At 45.3% G+C, this 18931-nt stretch overlaps 1 protein-coding gene and 1 long non-coding RNA gene across 19 annotated transcripts; one reads left to right on the forward strand and one right to left on the reverse strand.

Annotated features, from left to right (window-relative positions):
• Positions 1-11603: 11603 nt before the first annotated feature.
• LOC125620415 lies at positions 11604-14346 on the reverse strand. The gene is made up of 3 exons (XR_007352070.1): positions 13913-14346; positions 12589-12726; positions 11604-12007 (listed from the first exon to the last, which is right to left on the reverse strand). It is a non-coding gene; the product is annotated as an uncharacterized LOC125620415 (long non-coding RNA).
• Positions 12720-17756, forward strand: CUNH1orf210 (chromosome unknown C1orf210 homolog). Of its 18 annotated transcripts, none has more exons than XR_007352064.1 (8): positions 12720-12912; positions 13131-13201; positions 13348-13488; positions 13640-13708; positions 14267-14373; positions 14405-14612; positions 16670-16746; positions 16867-17007. XR_007352064.1 is itself a non-coding variant. In XM_048815595.1 (4 exons), the coding sequence occupies exons 3-4, from the start codon at positions 16710-16712 to the stop codon at positions 17187-17189; spliced, it is 360 nt and encodes a 119-aa protein (XP_048671552.1). In that variant the 5' UTR covers positions 14267-14373; positions 14405-14612; positions 16670-16709; the 3' UTR covers positions 17190-17756. The 18 variants fall into 18 exon arrangements, 8 of the variants coding, with proteins under 8 accessions (XP_048671552.1, XP_048671556.1, XP_048671559.1 ...); XR_007352065.1 differs by having other exon boundaries at positions 13365-13488; XR_007352062.1 differs by having other exon boundaries at positions 12720-13201.
• The last annotated feature ends 1175 nt before the right edge of the window (positions 17757-18931 follow it).

Here is an 18931-nt window from a genome sequence, read left to right on the forward strand (position 1 = left end):
CCTTCCTCAGTGAATGGAGGGTGGGGAGAATGTGGGGGAAACAGGGAAAAGCAGACCATGCTGGGGAATGGGTAGGAGGCTAGGTGGGAGCTCACTATGGAGGGACAAGGATTGACTGGCTAAGGCCCACTGAGTTTGTACTTCTAATAGTGGTGGTCCTAGGAGAAATATCCCTTCCCCTTGTGCCAGGCTTAAATAAGGAAGTACTTAAACTTTCACCCTGACTCTGTATAGGTGTCATGGATATGGCTGATAGTGCCAGGCTCGGCTTCTTCAGTGTTGACAACAGAACACTGGGAGAAGAGGCAATGGCTGGCATGGCCCATGGCCACAGCCACAGGCTCCTGTGAATCTTATTCTCTTGAACTGAAGGTGCTTTTTAAAAAATTAAATAGACTTTATTTTTAAAATAATTTTAAATTTACAGAAAAATTGAGAAGATAATATAGAGAGTTCCATGGTATCCCACACCCAGGTTCTCCTGTTATTAACATCTTACCTTATAGTGTGGCAAATTTGCTACAATTAATAAACCAATATTATTATTAACTAATAATTATTATTAATAACTAAAGTCACTTGTTTAGTAGATTTTTTCAGTTTTTCCCTGCCTCTTTTCTGTTCCAACATCCCATTCATGGATATCATGTTAAATTTAGTTATCATGTCTCCTTAGATTCTTCGTGGCTGTGAGTTTCACAGGATTTCCTTGCTTTGATGACCTGACAGTTTTAAGGAGCACTAGTCAAATATTTTATAGGATGACCCTCTACTGGAATTTTCTTCATGATTAGACTGATGGGAGGAAGAACATAGAGGCAAAGTGCCATTTTCATCCCATAATATGAAAGGCACAGAGTAGCAACCCAGTGTTGATGTTGACCTTGGTCACTTGGCTGAGGTAGTAGTGGTCAGGTTTCTCCACTGTAAAATTACTTTTTTTTCTCCCTCCTTTTCCATACTGTACTTTTGGGAGAAAGTCACCATATATAACCCACACTTAAGGACTGGGATTTATGCTTCCCTCTCTTGAAGGTGAAATAGCTCCATAAATTATTCATTTCTGCTGAAAGCCAGATTTATCTCTCTTTTTACCCACTTGTTTATTTAGTTTATTGTTTATTTATACCACTGCAGGCTCAAAGATATTTATTTCATACTTTGGGTTATAACCAAAACTAGTTTATTTTGTTGCTCAAATTGTTCCAGTTCTGTTAATTCAGTTGGCTCTTGTGTCCCTTTAACATCCCCTTCCCTACAAATATAGTTTGTTGTTCTTGTTTATTCTTTAGCACTTCCTTACTTCTTGGCATTAATAAGATACTCCAGACTCATCTTGCATATTTCCCATTCTAGTCCTGGGAATCAGCCATCTTTCCAAGGAGCCCTGGTTTCCTTCATTTGAGAATGGTACTAGAAACCAAACTCTGGGCTGCTGCTGTGCTCATTGACACTGGAGTGTCATTGCTTCTAGGTTCTCTCAGCTGACAAGTCAAGGAAATACACGTGTGTATACTAATACACATATACACATATCTATAAATATTTCTATGTGTAATTATTTGTATTTATATAAGCTGAACATGAATTCATAAGGATGTCTCCAACTTTAATCCATTACCACATGGATCAGGGACAAGGCTTTTTTATCTGAGAACCTACCTTCTCCCCCCCCCTCCACTAAATACATACAACATTTATGCCTATTGTTTGATTTAACACACACACACACACACATCCATTTTCAGAAATGAATCACATATGGGAACTGGTAGGTATGGCTCAATGGTAGAGTGAGTGCTTACTATGGATGGGCGCCTGGGTTTAATCCCCAGTACAAAGAAAAGAAAGTAAAGAAGAAAGTAAGAACTTATCCATATTTAGAGCTAAATGTATATTATGAAAATGATAAAACATTAGCACATGATTATAAGTGAACTCACTTCAAGTGTAAGGTTTCTAATTTGAAAGCAGAGTTTTCTTCTGGCAAAAAATAGCCAGGAATACTCTGGAAGAGGTCAATTAATGGTGCTCTATCCCTATCAGAAAATAAAATGTGTTGGACCATAGTTTTCCAAATTGGCCACAACACTCTCACAACCTGGAGCTGCCACGTAAAAGGTCTGACTTCTCTAAAGCTGCCATGCTGTGGGGAAGCTCAAAATAGCTTATGCAGAGAGACCACACTGAAAAAGCCTCGAGGCATGAAGAGAAAGAGAAGTTTGGCTAACTCCAGCTCCTCTTTTGTCCCCTCCAAGTAACTGTTCCACTTTCAGTTACTCTCTGACAATAATGGTCAAATAATACTGGTTCTGAATGAGCCAGAACCACCCAGATGAGACTTTCCAAATTCCTCAAAAAGACAGCAAGGTATAACTTTTTTTTCTTTTTTGCTTTAAAGGACTAGGTTATGAAACATTTTATTCTATCACAATATTTGCGGAAACATCAAACATATCTAAAATATCAGTAATTAAAACCATGTAATGCTGGCACACAAAAGACCAAGACAATAGAAGAGAAAATCCAGAAATGAAACTAAATACACGCAGGAATTTAGTAAAAAGTAATATGTCAAACCAGTGGGAAAAGTTGGGCTTTTTAACAAATGGTGTTGCAATAACTGGGTAACCATGTGTAAAATAAATAATGTTTACATCGCTTATCAAGACTAACTCCTCAAGTGTTGAAGATTTAACATAACAAAACCCACAAAAGAACTAGAAAATAACAGGAGCACATTGCTTTACAACTTTAGGGTAGGTGGACCTTCCTAAAACTAAAAATTAACAGATCTGAACAGAAACTATTAATCAAATTTAGTTCAAATAAAAAAATCTGAATGGTAAAAACTGGGAGATAAACACACAAAAAAAATTTGTAACTCACATTGCAGATTAGAAATCAACTGATTAGAAATCTAAACCACCTAAAATCCAATAGATAAATGGGCAGATTTTGAAAAAGTAAAAGTTGTAATTCTGAAAAGTTTATAGAAAAGTAAATATAGATGACCCTTTAACACATGAAAATATGCTCAACCTCACCTATAGGAAGTGTAATACAAAATGAAATTTCCTAATTATAATTTTTACCTATCAATTGCAAAAACACTCTGTCTTGGCAAGGCATGTTGGTACAACTTCCCAGGAGAGCAATTTGGAAATATCTGTCAAAATGTCAAATATGGACTGGGGTTGTGGCTCAGAGGTAGAGCACTCTCCTACCATGCATGAGGCACTGGGTTCGATCCTCAGCACCATATAAAAATAAAATAAAGATGTTGTGGCCACCTATAACTAAAAGATAAATATTTTAAAAAATTCAAATATGAGTTCCCTTTGACTTATGGTCCCATTTTGGGGAATTTTTCCTACAGATACCCTTGCACAGTAAAAAAAATGTCATGGTTACTCACTGTGGCGTTACATGTACATTGGAATCGACCCATGTGTCAATCAAGTGGAGACTGGTTAAATAAACTGTGATGTAGCTATACAAATGAAATATTCTGTGTTTTTAAAATGGTTGAAGAAACTCTCCAAGTCTATGTACTGATTTTTAAAGTTCCCTAAGACACACTAATTAGTAAGTGAAAAACAACAAAACAATATGCGGAACAGTGTATATAGTATGTTTTTGTCCCAGAAAGAAAAAAAATAAGCATATATATTCATTACTTGTATTTGCATAAAGAAAATTGAGAAAGATATACCATAAGGGAATAAAAGTACTTACCTGGGGTGAGAGGAAGGAAGCAGGGGTGGGAGTGAAAATTTTCACCATATATCTTTTATATTTTTTTCGGTTCTCTGACCCATATTACATAGTTGAGAATAAGATAAAATTAACTTGAAGATAATTCAGCTTTTCACATTTATTTTCTCATTTTGACAAAAGGCAAGAAATGTCCCACTTTACATGATAAAATTTGGCAGCATGGTTATCAATTGTAGTATTAAATTCTATTCTAGAAGGAGTGCTCAGCTGGAAAGCAAAGCATTATTTTTTTGAATTGTCTTTCATTTTAGGAAAGTAAAGGCCTGTGGTTTGGGTGCACTGTTTTCCAAGTGACCCTCAGGTTCCAGAGGGACAGAAAAACCTGATAGCTCAATTTCCATTGGTTTCCCTGAAGAGGTGGCTCAGAATGCAAACTGATGATATCTTCCTCTTACAACATTCATTTTTTTTTTTTTTTTTGTGCAATGTCTTAAACTGATCTTAGGGTTTTAGAACACATGTCAACATTCGTGGGAACATTCGGGAAACTATTGCAAATGCCCAAGAATTTGACTTAATTGTCTATGTAGATGAGGTCCTTAACCTTCTTGCGGAAATGGTGGTGCAGTTGAGGTCCATTTGGGTGAACCTGCCATACAAATTATGCACACACAAAAAAAAAGCTGGTCAAATTTCTGGTTGGATCAAGAAGCTGTCTGAGGAAAAGACTGAATCTCTATGAGTTGCCTTTTAAAATTGGTATCAAGAGGGCTGAGGATGTAGCTCAGTAGAAGAGTGCCTGCCTACCATAGGGTGAGGCTCTGGGTTCATTCCCCAAAATAAATCAAAACTGCCATCCAGACCATCTGAATCAGTGTCAAATTGGTCCTCTTCTAAGTAACAAAGACTCCTCCCAAGAAAACCTGCCAGACTGAGGTGGATCACCTGAGTGTCCATGCAATTATTTTTCTAAATAAACGACATGAGAGTCCCATCTTTGCTTCTTGGATTTGAGCGAAGTTATTGTGTATAAACAATGTAAAGTCAGTAAGTGAAGTTGAATGCTGCTTTGTTTGTTCAGTGATTTTTAAAGGAAATGGGTAGTTCCAATATGACTTCTCCCCTCCCAAATTACATTCCTGTCTTCTCCTAAAGCGTGCCCTTGTGTCTTGCCTTCTAGAATATTTTTAAAAGTATTTGAGCTATTCCTTTGTTATATGCAACCCCCAACGCTGGTGTCTTTGTATATTCTATCAGGGCCTTCACTCCTTGCTGTTGGGCACAATTGCTTTTTGAAGGACCCAGTAAATATTGCCCAGACAACATTATGAAGTTGACTTTTGGTTAAAATAAGCAACATGTTGATTGGCTTCCTGAATTCTACCTTTGCGGAAATCAACTTTACCAATAAATCACTTCTAGTGTTGATCAGCCAAGAAAGGAAAAATATCTTTTTGTGGGCCGGGGTTGGGGGGGCCCGCAAAAAGATATTTTTTTTCTTTAAAAAGAAAAAAAGTAATTTCTAAAGTTTTTTTAGATTACTAATTGATAGCAATGGCATTTTCACTTAACTTCAGCAGTAACCAAAGCCATATTGTCGATTAAGAACAACTTTTGCTGCTCTTCCAGGAAATAACTGTGTAGTGAGAGGAAGTTTGTCAGCAAATGCTTTTGGAACATCAGGCCGAGGCTGTGCCCTGAAGTTAGCAAGGTAGTGAGCGTGTGTCTGTTTTCACTCTGGTCTGAAAAGATGTGCCAGGTGTTTGTGACAAGCTGTGATGAGGACTGTAGATTACTTGGAATCCATTGTGTTCTTTTCCTTGTTAGAAAAAGAAGGCTTCTAAAAACAAGCCTTTATTTAAAGGAAGCCCCAGTTAATTCAACAAGGCTCTGAATGAAGTCCCTTTATACAAACTGTTTGACAAAGGCCATTTGGTTCCGAGGAGTCTTGTGGGGCCAGAAGTTGAAATCAACACCCCACACAGGGTTCAGGCAGTTTGAAGCTCAGGACTTACTTAAAGCATAACAAACTTCTATTGACTTTGATCAGGATAAAATTTACCCAGTAATGTAAACAGTCTTATGCTAGAGCACCAACAAATCTCCATTCCTTTGGTGAACAGTGATTGAACATTTACAGGTGTAAAGAAAAGGTGAAGGCCACACCTCAGGGTCTCTCAGGCTTCTGAGACAGTTTTCATTATTATCCCTACTTCTTGGATGAAGAAACCGATGCATCCTCAGATTAGTTAAGAGGTAGAGCTCAACTTTGACTCCAGATAGTTCAAGCCATAGCCAGAGAGTTCGGCTGAGTACTAGGCTCATTACACGGTACTACCCAGGTAAGAAGCAGGTTGAAAGTTACTGCCAGCAACTACAGGAAGGCTGTTAGCTTCTGTATACACCACCTCCCAGAAAATGATCTAAGAAAACCCACCTTTATGTACTCAGGCAGCATTAGAGAGTTTATTCTGGAAAAAAAAAAACACATGAGTTCAGTGCTGTACTGGATTCTGATGCAACAGGGCCTTGTAAAAGGCACCCGCAGATCAGGAGAGAGGGGTTGGCATGAATTTTAAGGGCATCTAGCCTTTAAGTTACACCAGGTCACTCTGAAATTCTAGAACCAATTGCACCCTCAGTGTCTGAGGACACAAGTGACTCATTGTCTTTCTGCCTCAAACAACAGCAAGCCTACTTAGCATACAAAGCACATGTTATGAGAGAAATCTGTCTCCATGGCCACAGTCACACACATTCCTTACAGGACCTGCACATGCGGATTGCTTTTTGGTTGTTCAGTATTACTGGCACTCCACTAGCACTCACCATCATGGCCCAGGGGTGACAGGGAAAGGTTTGAAGGTAGCACCCTCACTCCACCCTTTTCATACCCCCTTTTTCCTGACTGCATAGTGGTGCTCTAGAGTTCAGCCCTTGCCCCCACCCTGAGGAGGGGATACTTGTTCTGACCGGGGAACTGGAGTGTGAGCTATTGCAACCACATGCAGGTGTGGGCCTCTCGCCCCCCACGGGGAGATGATATCCTTCCAGGCTTAAGTGGTGCCTGCCACCAAAGGACTTCTGCATGAGAACTGCTCCCACACCCCTGGGGTCTCTGGTGGACACCAAATTCCTAGTCCTCTCCCTTTCCTAACAGGGCTGCCATGAAAAAGCAGGAATATAGTAGGGATGACTGACTATTCCTACCACAGAGAGCCCAGGAGGCAGGGCTGGGAGGGGACACCAGGGTGGGCAGCTCTGCCCAGCTGATCTACTGCCTCTGGCCACTTCCATGGACCTGGTGTCTCTAAGGAAAGGAGGTCCCAGGCCTGCTCAGCTCTGTTCCCCTAGGCCTGGCTACCCCAGAGATTGTCAACCATGGGGTTCGCTAAATTGCTATATTGCTACCCTGTGCATGGGTGATGTTTAATTATTTTTATACATCAGATGTGGTAAGGGAAAGCTGGTGACTTGGGGAAAAGTTGCCCATGAGCTTGGATATTGGATCCGATGTGGCAACTGTATGAGGTAATTTTATTGAGTTTCAGGGTGGTGTGTTTGGAGGTGTAGGAGGCTTGGTGTAAGCTCATCTTCAGGGCCTCGCGGAACATTGTGGCTCTAGATGGGCTCGTTTGTCTTGAAGAAGTGAGGAAGCCCTAGAAGATGAAGTCTTGAAACATTGCCCTGGTCTCAGGTCTCCTGGGAGGCTCCACTGAGGACATAACCTTTTGAGCTTATCTCACAAACTAACTTAGTGATAATTGGATTGGAGGGCTTGTTTCCATCAAACTTCAAGCCTAGTTGTTAAGAGTCTTCAAGGAGGCTCTGAATACTGGGATATGTCCAGGAGGCAGATCAGAAAAAAGGCTAGCCTCCTTGGAAGGTGAAGGTTGAAAGGAGGCCAGGCGTGGTGGTGTACACCTGTAATCCCAGAGACTTAGGAGGCTGAGGCAGCAGGATTGTGAGTTCAAAGCCATCCTCAGCAATTTAGCAAGGCCCCTAAGCAACTTAGCAAGACCCTGTCTCTAAATAAAATATAAAAAGAGACTGGGGATGTGGCTCAGTGGTTAAACACCTCTGGGTTCAATCCCCAGTATCAAAGGAAAAACAGTTGAAAGGAGGAGGCAAAGTTCTGTGTCCTCCTAAACATGCTTCTAAGTGCCAGGGAGGGGCTGACAACTTTCTGAGAGGCAGGAAGAGATTGGAAGCATGGGAAATGGGTGGCTTCCCTCCAGAGGCTTGCAAAGAAAGTAGCGTAGAACATAAATACCTTAGAACAGAGGACCTTGCACACAGAGTGGACAGGGTTAGTACCAGTTCTGAACCTGAAGCAAGCAAGTGAACGCCTTGGAATTCTAACCATGAATTTATCCAACAATTTATATTGAGCATTTGGTAGAGCCAGGCCTGTATACATATTCCTGACTGCGGGTACACACGCATTTCCTGCTTTCATGGCTTTTCGGAGGGGCTCTGCAACTACCCCAAACCTAAGACCCCTGGGTGAGAAGTTCTGTCTGCCTCAGGGAGGAGTTGGGTCTGATGGAGAAGGTGACTGGTGGGTGTTGGGGTGGGGGAATTAGGGCTCCTCAGACTTTTGCTTGCTCAGCATCTGTTCCCTGTTCAGCTAGCAGAATCCTGTGTTTTCTTTGGGGGACATAAAATCACATCATTGAAGGGAAGAGATTGTTATCTGTCACTCCAAATGACTGAGGAATTGAACACCTTGATAGGAAATTTTACTCATCAGAGTGGAGACACAGCTGATGCAAAGGGGCCATACTTGGAGTCAGAAGCCTGGGTTTGAACTCTTGCTCTGTTATTTATTAATAGAGTTTTTAGAATGTTTTCCTTAGACCTCTGATTCAGAAGGTTAGCCACATGCCTCAGATAAGAGTAACCCAACATTGGTCTGCCAGCCCCGCCCCAAGACCACACCACGGTTCATTTCTTAGGACTTGTCCTTATCAAGAATTGCATCCCCAGCTGGGCGGTGGCACATGCCTGTAATCTCGGCGACTTGGTTGGGAGGCTAAGACAGAAGGATAGTAAGCTCCAAGTGTGGAGAGCCATCCATGGACTACGCGTGGACAGGTCGGCATGGAAGCTGATTGAATAGGAAAATCTGGTATTTGGGAACTTCCGGTGGCAATCAATCCTACTGGTTAAGACCAGATACATGTGAATTTCTATTCAGCTCTGCTAGGTCCCACATAGCACCAGAGATGGGGTGACCTACTGCAGCCACACAGCTTCTCAGAGATTGGTGTAGCCTGCCAAGATGCCAATCAGCCAGTTGACTGCAAGACAGCATGAAGCAAGACTCCACCCCTGAAACCTTATCCCTGCCTTTGATGTACCCCCTTAAATAAAACCACCAGAGCCATTTTCTAATTGTTCAGCTCCAGCTCCTGTGTGGGCTGGACCTATCGGATGCTCTGCATTTAAAACTATTTTTCTGATTTTGTCTTTTATTTCTTCACTAACTCTTTCAGACTTTATTTTCTCAGTGGCTTGTCCCCTTCTGCATAGGAAAAATCACCCTGGCGAGGCACTGGATGCCTCGAGATACTCCAGGACAGCCTCCGCAATTTAGTGAGACCCTGTCTCAAAATAAATAAATAAATAAATAAATAAAAAAGGGCTACAGATGTAGCTCAATGGTAAAGTGCCTCTGGGTTAAACCCCCAGTACCATGGGAAGAAAAAAAAGAACTGTATTTCCTGGGTGACTTTAGTTTCCACCTGCCACCATCTGCCCCCCCACCCCATCTTTTCACTTGCCCTCTCTAGTACACCAACAGTCTCCCTAAAATTCATGGATCCTGGGGCTGGGGTTGTGGCTCAGTGGTAGCGTGCTCGCCTTGCATGCATGAGGCACTGGGTTTGATCCTCAGCATCACATAAAAAAAAATAAAGACAATAAAGTCCATCAACAACTAAAAAAAAAAAAAATTCATGGATCCTGCCACCCTTGCTCTGTGATAATGAACTGAATCCTCACCTTCTCTTCTCTCAGCCAATCTCAGTGCCTCCTCCCTACTTTTCAAATCTCAGCTGGGGACATCACATCCTCTTTACTCTGGAAAAACAGAAGCCACCAGAAGAAAACTTCCTCAGGTTCTCCCCACAGACCTGCTGTATTTTACCTGTACAGGCCGCCTTCCCCCGGTGACTCAGCAGGACTCTGTTGCACCTGTCCAAGGCCAACCCTGTGCACCTGACCCCACCCTCCTGATTTCTCAAGGACTCAGTCTTGCACTGTCCCTTCCCTCTCTCCTCTGCATCATCAAGTTACTGTCTTTCCTGGATTCTGATCAGCATAATGCATGTTCTAATAGCTCTTAGCCTTAAAAAAAAAAAAAAAAGATAAAACAAACCAACAAAAACCAAACTCCTCCTTTGATCCGCACCCCTCTTCAGTGTCTGCCCCATTTCTCTGCTCCCTTTATAGCAGAATTCCTTGGAAGAGCAGTCTCTGCTTCCTCCATTCCTCTGCTTGTGTTCTCAAGCTCTCCTCCAGCCAGGATTTGTCCTCAATACACTAGCGAAACTGCTCTTGTCAAGGTCACCATTGTAAGACTGGAAGACGCCGCACCACATGACACAGATCACCGAAGAGGTTCCGCTTTATTACAAAAGGCTGTGTGTTTATATAGGTCTAAGGAGAGGTAGCAGGGCTGAGGTAGGTAACAGGTCGCCTGTTTATTGGCAAGCTCTTCCATATGTCAGTTCCGGAGCCCAAGAAGTTAATTCTTATTGGGGCTAGGGCTTCCCACCAGGAGGGTTTGAACATTGGCGCCAGCGGGAATGTTTTGCGCCAGTGAAAGAAAAAAAAAGGAGAAAGAAGGTTGTTAGGCGCCATGTTGGAGTTTTTCTCGGGGGTGCTGCCGCCGTTATATGTTTTCCCAACAACCATGACTTTCACTTTGCCAATTTAAAGGTTGATTCTCAGCCCGCATGTTAATTGACCTATCTGCAGCATTGACATCGATAACCAATCCCTTGCCCTTGCAGTGCTTGCTTCTCTGGACTGGACGCCTCTTACTGTACCGGCCATTCCCTAGGCTTCTTTCCAGCTTTTCCTCCCCACCTTGACCTCTCTTCCTGGCCTATTCCAGAGCGCCTCTCTCTCCTCTCCACCTCTCTCCTCACCCAGATGCCTGACTTGAAAAATCATGTACATTTTGCTGGTTCTCTTACTCGAGGGGGTGGTGTATCCAGGCTAGTTCATGCTACACCTACTTGGTGTGCTACTGGGTTGTCTCGCAGGTTCTGCTTTCCCTCCAGATCCTGTCCCTGCTTTAGCAAACCACAGATCCAGTCTTCCAGTTGTTCAGCCCAAAATTCTTGTTTTTTTTTCTTTCTTTTTAACTCCAATCCACACCCAGTCAACGAGTCTTATCAGTTTCACCTTTAAATATATCTGCAACCTGAGGATTTCTCCCACAGCCAGGCCCCTTGTCTTCCCCCAAACGACATCTCCTCTCCCTGGATGACTGCACACCAGCTCTCTAGCTTGCCTCTCTGCTCTATCCTGGCCTGCTGGAGGCAAACCAGCAGTGAATGAGGTCCACGGGGGATGAGGACTCTCCCCCAGCCACCTTCCTGCACTCCACTCCCAGGCTCCTTTCTGTCCACTTGAACCAGCCAGTCACGCTCCCACCTCTTAGTGTCTTCCTGTGTGTTCCCTCTGCCCGGAATGCTCTTTCTCCAGACTTTGGTGTAGTTGCTATCTTACTCTTATCTAGATCCTGGTTCAAAGGTTCCCTCTTAAATGAGTCCCCTCTTTAGATGATCTTAAGTGAGATCATCTAAAGTAGCAATCTCTTCTCATGTTCACATGAAGCTATTTTCTCCATAACACTCACCACCATCTGAAATAGTCTTATTTGTTTCTTTAATTGTGTACTGTCCATCTTCTCTATTAGAATAAAAGCTTTACAATGACACTAACTCTAATCCTAGTAGCTTGCTCAGAGCGGACCACATGGTTGCCAGGGCTGTCATGGAAGTTGCTCACTGCATCAGAGCTCCTGGCTGAAGAGCCAGCAGAAGTTGATATCCAGCCTTCTCTCTGTTCTCCAGGTTACGGGGGCATCCATCAGATTGCCTTCTGCTGTTTTACAATGTGAGCAGGATGGACCGGATGTGGATCTCTCATGGGCATTCAAGAAATTTTCTTTCACTTATGGATTGACAGGTGGATGTGTGGACTTTTTGCTTATTTTCTTCTTCTCCAGGACTTCAGGCCAATTGCCTTCTCACAGCCTAATTTTCTGCACCTGTTAAAGGGATAAATAACATCTATCTCATAGCCTGGTTATGAGGATCGAATGAGACAGTCCATTAAATAATCACAATGTGATTGCATCCATGTGACATATCCAGAATGGGCAAATCCATAGAGACTGACAGCAGATTAATAGTTGCTAGAAGCTGGAGGAGGGGGAAGGGGATGCTTTTGGTGTGAAGAAAGTGCTTTAGAGATAGAGCTATGGTTGCCCAGTGCCACCAACATACTGCTATAAATGATATGCTTTACAAAGTGTGAATTTTATAGTATGTGAATTAGGGCATGTTATATCTCTTTTTTGAACAATGCAGTGGCAGGGGCATGCAGGTGTTCTGTGGATATCTGTTGAATCCTATGATTTTTTTTTTCCAGTACTGAACCTAGGGTCGCTACACTCCCAGACCTTTTTATTTTTCCTTTTGAGACAGGGTCTTGCTAGTTCCCCAGGCTTGTCTTGAACTTGAGACCCTCCCTTCTCAGCCTCCAGAGTTGTAAGGATTATATGTGGGTGCCACCAGGCCCCTCTGAATCCTATGATTTCCTTGTTTCAAAAATAAAGTAAACACCCACCTTTCTTGGTGCCTCTTGCTCCATTTGGGTTAATATTGACTTTCCTCTCATTCATTTCATAAGTATTTATTGTTGCCATTTTGGAGTTGGTGATATGATGAGAATTTAGACACAGACCCCACATCCAAAGATCACAGGCTTGTGGGAGAAAGTAAAAAGAAAATCACCACACGAGGTGGTTGGTGGTCAGGGTTGTGAGGAGAAGGGTTGAGGTCTGCTGGCATGGGGCATGGCATGGGGCACAGAGGAGGGCACGTCACCCAGACAAGGGAATGTCAGGGAAGGCTTCTAGATAAATGAGGCTTGGTAGCTGGAACCAGCAAGGTAAGGAGGCCTGCTCAGAATAATTCAGCAGTTAGAAGATGCAGATGTCGGGGAGGGGTCGGAGGTGCCATTGGAGTAGGGGGGGGCCAGGAAAAGAGCAGAACACACAAATCCAGGGAGGGGAAGTGTGGGAAGGCATTGCAGGTGTAAGCCAGATCAGGGAGAAGTCGGAAGGGGCTCCTGGCAGTGAGTTGAAACTCCATCCCGAGACATTCCAGGCCTCTGCTCTCCAGCACGGTTGTCCCTGTTGAACATGACTCACAAGACTGTGAAATCTTGGCGAGGAAAGGTGAGCCATTACCAGGCTTGCCAGAATGGACTTGTCTTGGAACAAGCTGATGCAGCCCCCACCAGCAAGGACCAGTAGTGGTTGGGAAAATGCCAGAGTACTTTATTATGAAAATCTAAGGAAGGCAGCCTGGTTGTTCACACCAGACCCATACTGGCTATAGATGAGAGGGCTGGGATCACACCCCATGGCCAGACAAGGCTTCGGGACAGGGAGGCAGTCATGATGGAGAAGCAACCTGTAAGTAGGACACGGCGGCACTCAAGGGTTTAACAGAGCTCAAGAAGGTAAAAACACACTTTGGTTCTTGTGGCCTGTAGCTCATTTCTGATCTAACTTCTCCATCTGGCCTCCCTTTCATCCCCAGCCCTGTGTAGTTAAAGTGAGGGCATCTCAGAGTTTTTTTCTTAACATGGCCTTTGCAACCATCCTCCGCAGCCCTTGCTCCAGCTGTGTCCTGCTCCTGTCTGACCCAGTGGATCCTGGCCCATTTGTGCCTGAGCCCAGGTAATCGTCTTCCCCAAGAGCCCGCCTCACCCCAGGCCCTGTGCTGGGTGTTGGGAACCCAGGGACTCCCAAGAGACTGCCTCCCACCCTGGGAGAGCTCCCACGCTAATCGCTAATCGGGAAGCAGCACAAAGAGAAGTACAAGCGGGTGGGAGAAATGCTGTGATACAGAGGGTGCTCCGGGCATGCCACAGGCGGCCTTACCAGGCTCAAGGGCTCAGGGAAGGTGACTCCTGAACTGGATCTTGAAGGACAAGGAGGCACCAGGCCCAGGGATGAGGTGCAAGGCAAGAAGGAGCAGCCCTGGAGAGGCCCAGAATTGGTTGGTGGGGTCACAGGGAAACTTGAGATCCAGATGAAGGCCCAAATTGGGTAAACACACACACACACACACACACACTTGCAGGAAATTTTAGAGAGTCTGGTCCATCTCGCTTTGCCTGGGAAGGTCACTCTCCCCCTCCCCCTGCAGTTCCGGCCCACCTCCTTCTCAGGCCTGCAAAGCTCCCTTCAACTCTGGACTTTGTACCCATCACAGGAAATTTACTTGTTTATCAGGGCCACGAGTCTGAGTAGCTGCCTGCTGAAGTCTGCTTCTATTAGGGCCTTCTGGACCCTCCTCCAGATTCCAGCTGTACACCCACCTCCCAGTATTGGGGGTGAGGGTGAGCCTGCCCCCACTGAAAACTTGGGAAGATGTGGGATGAGTCTACCCTGCGGGAGGCGCTGCTAGCCGCCCTGCTCTGCCCTGGCCTCCCCTCCCCTCCCCTTCCTTCTCCTGCTGCTTCCGCCCCACCCACCGCCTCCCCAGGTGAGTCAAGTGGTAACTCTGTCCCGCCCACCTGTCCAAGTTCTGCCGGCCCAGCCGGAAGCCACCTCCACGGACTGTGCTCAGTTCCTGAAGGTGGGAGCAGAGTGGGGAGACATTGGGGGGCATGGGTGAGGGTGCACAGACTCTCTGTAGATTCCCAGGGGCTCCTGAGAGCAACAAGGAAACTACAGATCAGGGTAGGGGTGTGTCTGTGCAGATCAGAGGGGTGTGTGGTTATCTGACCTGAGGGGGCAGGGCGTGTGTGTGTGTGTGTGTGTGTGTGTGTGTGTGTGTGTGTCTGTTTGTCTGTCCGTCCTTGGGAAGGATTCATAGAAACAGGCAGGGAGGAGAGGAATTGGAGTAAAATCTTAGGAAAGTCAAATTGAATTCAAATCATTTCACTATAACAAACTCTTATTTGGGGAAATTTAGTGCCTGGGGAGAGATACGCAGCAGGCGACCAAGAAATGCTTGCAAATGAATGAATGAACTGTATACCTCGCCTTTCTGATGTGTCCTTCCCCCCTCCCCCATAAGTTCACTCTCTCCTTCCTTCCCTGCCCCCAGCCCCCATTCCCCATTCATTTCATTAACTTGCTGAGCCGCCAAAGGCCAGCTCTGCCCGCATGCACCTTGACGCTGATCAGCCAGCCAAGTCCTTGTTCCCAGAGAGCTGCTTGGCTGGAAATAGCCAGTTCTAACTTGTGACTCCCTGAGCAGGACAGGACTGAGGCCACTTCGGGGGAATCCTTGGAAAACCTCAGGGGCAGGATGATCTGATTTGGCCTTGAGGGATGGAGATTCAAAAAACTGTGGAGAGGGTGGTTAGAGGTAGAGGGTGGGTGTGTGTCTGAGTGTGGATAGGGACCTGTGGCAAAGAGGTAGGAGAGTTTGTTTGCCCTGAGGACCCCACGCTGGATTGATGGCGAGGCCTGGGAAGACGTGCTGGCCATCAGCCTGCAGCCCTAAGAGGCTTGGAGCTTTTGAAGGGCTTTTAAGTAGGTGATAGGGTCAGTGTTGGCTCTGTGGAGTGGACTAGAGGCAGGGAAAGATCATTTAGGAGGTCGTGGCGGAAAGATCATGGCAAAAGGTGCAAGGAAAAGGTGGCTTGGGTACAGCAGTGGCTGTCAGGGGAGGGGAGGAACAGGTCACTGGAGACATTTAGAGGAAGAACTGATGGGGCTTGATGGCAGTTTGGATGTGAGGGGTGAGGGTGTCACTCGGTTATCTGTATTAAAGAATAGGACAGAATACTTCCCTACACCAAGTGCTTCCTTATAGGTACTTCCCTAGCCTGGCTACTCTGTCCAGGGACTCCTCTGATTCAGGTGCTCCACCTGCAGATGCTGCCCAGCCCAGGTACTTCCTGGGCTGTCTCTCCCCAGGTACTTCCCAACTTTGGAGTTCTTCCTCCAGCTCTGCTGCAGGTCCAGGTGGGCCTCCCCACATGCCTTTGATTCAGGTGCTCCTCCAGCTATTCCCCTCACCTGGGTGCTCCTCTGGCAAGTTCCCTGCCCAGGTGGCCCTCATCTGTAACCTTTCCTGACTCAGGAGGTCCTTGCTGGAATAGTTAGTCTCTGGCATGATCCTCCCTCTGGGGGCAGTGTGGGCCTTCTGTGGGTGGAGATGAGTAGAGGGGGTTTGCTGGAAAGCTTGAGGGCAGAGGTGTGGCAGCAGTGGTATGGGGAGCAGAGGTTCAGGGCTGCCCTGGCTATGTCTGGAGCCCCTAACCTGGGTAGGGTAGGGGGGCATTGGCCTTCTCATGTGGTCTGCCTGTGTCTAGGTAGCTCCAAACAACTGCTCTTGTCCAACCTTTGGGAGCCACGAACAGCCTCTGCCTCCATGTCCCATCCTTAGCCAAATAGCATAGCAGACTGGGCTGTGGTGTCAGAGACCTGGGTTCAAATTCTAGGGCTTTGATTGAGTTAGTTTTTGGACCTCGGCATCCTCTTCTGTAAGGTGGAGATGATGTTCATACCCTTAGGAACGTACAACCAGTTTCTGCATACTCGGCTTGTTTCTTCTGTGGACAAGTGATGTGGTGAGTTGTCCAGGCCCCAGCATTTGTGCCATGCCCTAACACGGCTGTGTGACCTGGAATATATGCTCTCTGTCTATCCTTGACACCCACACCTCTTTGTATTTTCCAGGACAGAGGCATAGGCCTCTGGCAGAGGTTGAGGCTCACTGATGTCATCAGGCCCTTCCATGAATGGGACAAACCAAAGTGAGTGACAGCACACGGTGGATGAGGAGAGGGTGGGTTCTCTTAGCTGCTGAGATTGGGGGAGGACCCTGCCCACCCTCCTTTCAGTTTCCCACCTATAATGCTTCTCTTTCTCTGCAGCCCCTGTGGAGCCCTCGAAGCTCCCCGCAGTAATATCCACGACCCCTGGACTGGGCACTGGGGGCCGGGCGTGGCCTGTGCTGGTAGGGGTTGTTCTGGGGGCTGTGGTCTTCTCTGTGCTTCTTGCACTTGCTGCCAAATTCCATGTCTGCCGTCGCTACTATGCCAGCTACCGACACCGCCCACTGCCCAGAACAGGAAATGGGAACCGCCCAGAGGTGGGTGAAGATGAGGATGATGATGGTTTCATTGAGGACAATTACATTCAGCCTGGGGCCAGTGAGCTGGAGACGGAGGGGAGCAGGGACCACTTCTCCCTCTGAGCCCTGATCTTTGGCAGTTTTAAGGACAGCCGATGCTAAAGAGGAGCCTCAAGCCTCAGGGACAGAGGGGACAATGACTTAAATGTTGACCAAGAGTAGTGCAATTCTCTCCTTCCTGACACTAGCCACAAGTGACAATGACCTTCTCTTGCTCAATAACTCTAAATGACTCCCTGCTGTACCTGGAAAAAGCCTAACAACCCTATGAGTATGGAGAAAAGGCCCTCTGTGACCGGCCTCCGTGGACCTCTTGTTTCCTCTTTTGCCTTCCCCTACTTAACTCCCTTCTTAATTAGATGAAGTTTTTGCTCAGGTTGTTCCTCAGCCTGGGCTGCCGTACCCTTCTCTAAGTCCCCTCTGATAATTCTAGCCCACAGGCCCTCTATGGCCTGCTTGCCTACCTGCCAGCATTTCAGATGTGCCCAGATGGTGCATTTGAGCAGGTGAAATCAGTGCCAAGTTTCCTAATGAATATATTTCGTATCAATAAAGTGGGTGATCTGGTTGTAATATATTGTTTTTCACAGGAATTAATAAATCTATTTTCATTTTGGATAAACATAAAAAGTCATCACTCATCTATATTTTACCTGAAAGATACATATCATTCACAGCTGGAAGACACTGCTTCGAGGTCCCTTGCACCAGGATACCCTTCATGAGCACCTCCCTCAATCACACCCTGAGAATTTCTCCATGTTGCCCCGGCCATGTTTTATTTTAATTTCTATGACAACTGATATCACCCTTCACCATGCCTTTCCCCACAGCTAGACTGTGAGTTCTCTCAGTCTCCAGGTTGTATCTTATTCTCTAGTCTTGTTACTGGAGTCCTAGGCCAGAGGTCTAGCTGGGGAGGTCTCAACAAATCAGATCCTGCCACGCACCCCAAAAACCAAATAGAAAGGTAATGGTGAAAAGCAGGAAAGTAATCTTAATCAATATAGCCATATTGGGAAGGCAAAGTGAGAACAAGCATCTCAGCTCTGTCTTTAAGGGTCTGACAATGACTTTGAAGTTTTACAAGAAGACAAATGAGGGTAAGGGTTGGACATTTTTATGGCTGGAGGGTTTGCACAGCTGGCAAAGCAGTGATCTTGGTCAGGTGGTCTGTTCCATCATATGTCAGGATTGGTCAATCAGGGCTTACCCTAAGAAAGTTATTACTGCCTGGGGAGGGGGTGGTTTCCTCTATCATAAAATGTTTATCGATAAGATCTGTTGTTTCTGGAATCTAAGGTGCCTCAGAGCAAAGGAGATAGAAGTAAAATGGAGGCAGAGATGCCAAGTTTTTAATCCTGTTTTAAATTAACCATTGGACATTTGCAGGCAAAAGTGAAGCCTCTCAAGTCCTTGTTTCAGTTTTAGATTCTCTCATGACATGGATGCTAAATAGATACCACAGATCTCCATATCCATGGGTTCTGCATCCTTGGATTCAACCAACCATGGGTTGAAACTATTTGGGAAAAAAAATTGCAGAAATATCCAAAAAAGTAAAATGTGGATTTGCCATTTAACAAGTATTATGATGAGTCCATGGGGATGAGCTAATGTACAGGCATTGTATTAGGTACTATAGGTAGTCTAGGGATGATTTAAATTATGAAGTAGGATGTGCATAGGTTATATGCAAACATGATGCTGTTTTATTTAAAGGACTTGAGCATTTGTGGATTTTGGTATCTGTTGGAACCAACCCCTTGTAATTCTAGATTCCGAGGGAGAGTTGTATTGTTGAA

Source organism: Marmota marmota, unplaced genomic scaffold (genome assembly GCF_001458135.2).
Source record: "Marmota marmota marmota unplaced genomic scaffold, marMar, whole genome shotgun sequence".
Lineage (NCBI taxonomy): Eukaryota > Metazoa > Chordata > Mammalia > Rodentia > Sciuridae > Marmota > Marmota marmota.